Source organism: Antrostomus carolinensis, unplaced genomic scaffold (genome assembly GCF_000700745.2).
Source record: "Antrostomus carolinensis isolate BGI_N321 unplaced genomic scaffold, ASM70074v2 scaffold2425, whole genome shotgun sequence".
Taxonomy (NCBI): domain Eukaryota; kingdom Metazoa; phylum Chordata; class Aves; order Caprimulgiformes; family Caprimulgidae; genus Antrostomus; species Antrostomus carolinensis.
This window is the reverse complement of record NW_010315501.1, coordinates 42,456-46,720: the sequence shown is the minus strand read 5'-3', so window position 1 is coordinate 46,720 and position 4,265 is coordinate 42,456. Positions and strand designations below refer to the sequence as shown.

The 4,265-nt window shown below is 50.5% G+C and overlaps 1 protein-coding gene across 1 annotated transcript; it reads left to right on the top strand.

The window, feature by feature from the left end:
* Positions 1 to 77: 77 nt before the first annotated feature.
* On the top strand, positions 78 to 3,303 carry LOC104524931 (cytochrome P450 4B1; the record flags this gene model as incomplete). The annotated part of the gene is made up of 5 exons (XM_010167955.1): positions 78 to 268; positions 820 to 953; positions 1,712 to 1,776; positions 2,311 to 2,393; positions 3,135 to 3,303. Coding segments are annotated over 5 exons (642 nt in total), but the record flags the coding sequence as incomplete, so codon positions are not given.
* Positions 3,304 to 4,265: the final 962 nt, after the last annotated feature.

The following is a 4,265-nucleotide window of genomic DNA, read 5'->3' as shown; positions in this document are numbered from 1 at the left end:
TCTATATTATATATTTTTCTATATTATATATATTATTTATATGTATGTAGTCCACTGAAAGTGTCTCTGACTGCTAGGATGAGAATGGAGTTGGACTGTCTGATGAGGACCTGCGTGCCGAGGTGGACACATTCATGTTTGGGGGCCACGATACGACAGCCAGTGGGATCTCCTGGATCTTGTACTGCCTGTCCTTATATCCAGAGTACCAGCAACGGTGCAGGGAGGAGATCCAGGGGATCCTGGGGCAGCGGGAGACAGTTCAGTGGTAAGGTTGCACATCTCCTCAGCTGGTAACTTTTTTCCCATCACTACCATTTCTAAGTGAGAAATGTCTTCAGGGCTTGAAAACTGGGTTGCTATAGGTTGTTGTGTGCACAGGGACTTCATAGGATGGAGCAGATACTGCATCCTTCAGCTAAATCTATGTCCCTAGCTTTCAGGGCTCATACTACCAGTGCAGACACAAGAAAAACCACCCCAGACCAGGAGGGTCATGCTAAATGCCATGCCAAGACCTGGGCCACCAACGTTGCTTTTTGCTCTCTCCTGTTTTCTCACCACAGGATATTATAGTCGCAGCTTTTCACCTTTCACTGTCACTTTGCACTTGGGCTTCTGCAGAGGTTGTTAAACTTTCTCAGAGGTGTCCTGGGATCCCCAGCTTGCAGCAGCCTGTGGTTGGATGCTGTGGATCCCCCTATATGCCCATCTGTTGCAAGTGGACCTGTCCAAGGGGCTGATGGCTGTGGGGCAAGGAGCTTCCTGGTGCAGGGCAGCAAGGAAAGTGGGGGGCTCAGCCTGTCTCTGTCCTGGCAGGGAGGACCTGGGCAAGATGACATACAGCACCATGTTCATCAGGGAGTGCCTTCGCCTTTACCCACCAGTGCCTGGCGTGTCCCGGCAGCTCAGCAAACCCATCACCTTCCCCGATGGACGCACATTGCCAGAAGGTTTGTAAATCCCACTCCTGCTTCACAAAATTCTGCTCTTGGACATCAGCCAGGTCCTCATTGACTGCTGCAGAGCAAAGGCAACAGCCCTGTCTCTGTGACCTGCTCCTTGCCAGCACAGACATTCAGATAGGACTGTGCAGGTGTTGGCATCCCATTGATCGAATCATAGAATCCCTGGTTGGAAGAGACCTTTGAGATCATTGAGTCCAACCGTACCTGTCCACTATTAAACCATATCTCCAAGCACCCCATCTAGCCATCTTTTAAACAGACTGAGGTCTGGGCTGTACAGCAGCATCCCCTTGACATCCTTCCTGCCACCATCACTATAGGGCAGCCATGCCTGTGCCAAAAGCTCCTTCTCTTCCTGGCCAAGCACAAGCTCATGGTTCACCCATTTTGGCAAACTGCAGGCACAGGGGGACAGGGACTGGTCCCATCCCAACTTGTGGTGTGGAAGTTGCCCTGTGTTGCTCCTTTCCTTCTGTGATTCAGCACACAAGTGGGCAGCATTGGTGGGGGGACAATGTGCCTTACAGTGCTGGTGCCTTTGTCATTTCCACTCTTTGGCTGCTTATAACTAAATAAATAGAAAATGTTTGGTTTTCTCTGAAGCCAATGACAAAACCGTCATAGATTTCCAGTTGACAGATAAGACCATGATGATTTAGGCAGACCTTTGTGTGGGCATGCTGCAACTTTCCCTTTAGTTTCTTTGTCACTGAGCCCTTTTCTCCTCCTCAATTGCTTTACAGGCAGCGTCACCGTGATAAGCATTTTTGCCATTCACAGAAACCCTTCAGTGTGGAAAGACCCTTTGGTGAGTTTTCTTTTGCCCTTCTAATATTTTTCCCCTTTATGCTATGCCTCTTCCAATGTCCCCTTCACCTGTTAGCAGGAGAGCAGACCCCCTGCTTGCTCCCAAATGTCTTTGACCACAGCAATGACTCTGAGAAGTGACTGCCTTGTGTTAGTCTCAGCCAGCTGCAGCACAGGGTGGTCAAACAGTAGCGTTAGGGCTGGGTGCTGCCCAAACAGTAATATAAAGTGCTCTGAAGAGCTTGTTGTATTAACAGGCAAAACCATGATTTTTTTGCTCAGCCTACAGGTGGAGAATTGAATCCCAGCTCCCTGATTTTCATCATATCTATATCTGGTTTATCTTGGCAACACCATTGCCAGGCTCAGTGGAAACCAAGGGAGTCTGGTGTATGAGTTTCAGTCCATCTCGAAATTAATTCTCTCTCCGATGGGGTTGTTCAGAAATTAGGGGGTGTCACATTTCTGAAGATAGCAGTCAGTACTGCGTTCCTTACCTCATCGCTTTTTCTTGCTGCATATTGTCCATTTCCAGGTGTTTGACCCTTCGCGGTTTTCCCCGGAGAATGTCTCTGGCAGACACTCTCACGCCTTTCTGCCTTTTTCTGCTGGAATGAGGTAAAGTGTATTGAACACTGAAGGAGTAGTGGGAAAAGAAAACATGCTTCTCTGGAACCTGCTCAGCCCGAGAGTGTGTGCTGTTGTTGTGATTGCTGTCAGGGAAGCAACCACAGTGCACTCTCAGAGACCGCTGCCTGAAGTCCTGGCCCTGTAGCACTAAACAGTTCATGAGCATATAGCAAGTGTTTGTGCTGCAGAGGGGTTCTGATATCAGCAGGCAAAATGGGCAGGAAACATTGCCAGGCCCCTCCTAGGGGCAGGGAACTGGGTCCCAAAGCTGTGGAGCATCATACTGGAGCATCATGCAGGGAGCCTGCAGCACCCTGGGCTCACCTGCTCTGCTCCTCTCCATGGTGCAGAGACCCCATCCCACCCTCCCGCCCTTTGATTCCCACTTCTTCCCTGCTCCCATTCCTTCCCTTTGCCCTGCACTCACCCCACTAAGGCAAACACGTTGCAGACCCTCTTGCCTTGCCTCTGCTGGCCTCTCCTTTGGCCTCCCCATCTGCCCTCCCTCTCTGTATTCACTGAACACATATCCAGGAGCTCCTGATTCTCCCTCAGATTCCCCCTGCTCAGCCCACGCCCCTGCTTATGCTTCCCCAAGCACTGCCTGGTGTCCCCAGAGCTGCTGGGGGAAGGGTTGTGTGCTGGTGTGAGAGGGCTGGGATCTGGCTGTGGGGGTTTGCTGTGCCCAGCACTGAGGTGAGGTGACTGAGCTGCTCTGTTTCACCCCAGGAACTGCATTGGGCAGCAGTTTGCCATGAATGAGTTGAAGGTGGCACTGGCCCTGACTGTGCTCCGCTTCGAGCTCTCTCCTGACCCTGCCAACCCTCCCTGCAAAGTACCTCGGATTACCCTTCACTCCAAGAATGGGATTCACTTGTATCTGAAGAAAATCCGCTGATGCTGGAAGACATCCTGCCTTCGCAGGAGGGACCAAGCAGATGACAGGACAATGTTTCTCTGGAGCAAAAAGTGTGGGGCAGGATCTGGGGATGAGGATTCCTGATTTCTGTGCTTCTTCCACCAGCTGAAAGCCCTTTTTGGCCTGGGCCCAGGTAGCCTGGATGGCATTGCACAGACCCATTGTCGTCTGCTCGGTGAGCGCTGATCTCAGAGCAGCCAGGCATGGCCATGCCTCTTCACTGGCTGTCCCTTTGCCCTGCCATAAGGGGCAAGGGCCTGGGAACAACTTCAGGTCGCACCAGCTTCCTCCTTCACAAATCCTGCCTTCGCACTCACGTCCTGGTTGAATCCGTGAGCGTTCCCAGCCCTGCTCCATCGTCAGCACCTTCCTCAGTGCCTAGAGGTCAGCCCTCCTCTCCTGCAGCAGGGACGGCCCGTGGCAGACCTCTGTCTCTCTTCTCGCACTCAATACGTCTCTGTTTTGTTGCAAGCACTGATTCCAGTTTGGGCTCTGAAATTCTGCCTAAACTGCAAAATATTCTGCAATTTAATTGGTTATTTAATTGGTTAATAAATCAATAATAATTCCTGTAGAAGCAGCTATGTCAGTTTTTATTGCAGATGCTTGCCCACTTCGTAACAAATACGGTGTAAAACCCCTTTAGAAATGGAAGATGGAGAGAAAACCCATGGACAGCAAGAGACAACCCTGGGGGTGTCCAGCCAGGCCCCTGCACATGGGTCTCCAGCCACAACCAATGCAGCATGGTTGCATCCTTCCATGGGCAACCCCTTAACAGGGGTCCAATGTGCAAGCTTAATTTAAAGCTGCAAGGGAGGAGTTTTCATAGTTAGAAAGGTCTTTTTTATCTCCCTTTTTTTTTTTTTTTTTAATTTTCCTAAGCTGATAAAGTTATGAGAGTATGCTTGAGGTACACTGGAGGACACTAGTGAGCTGTC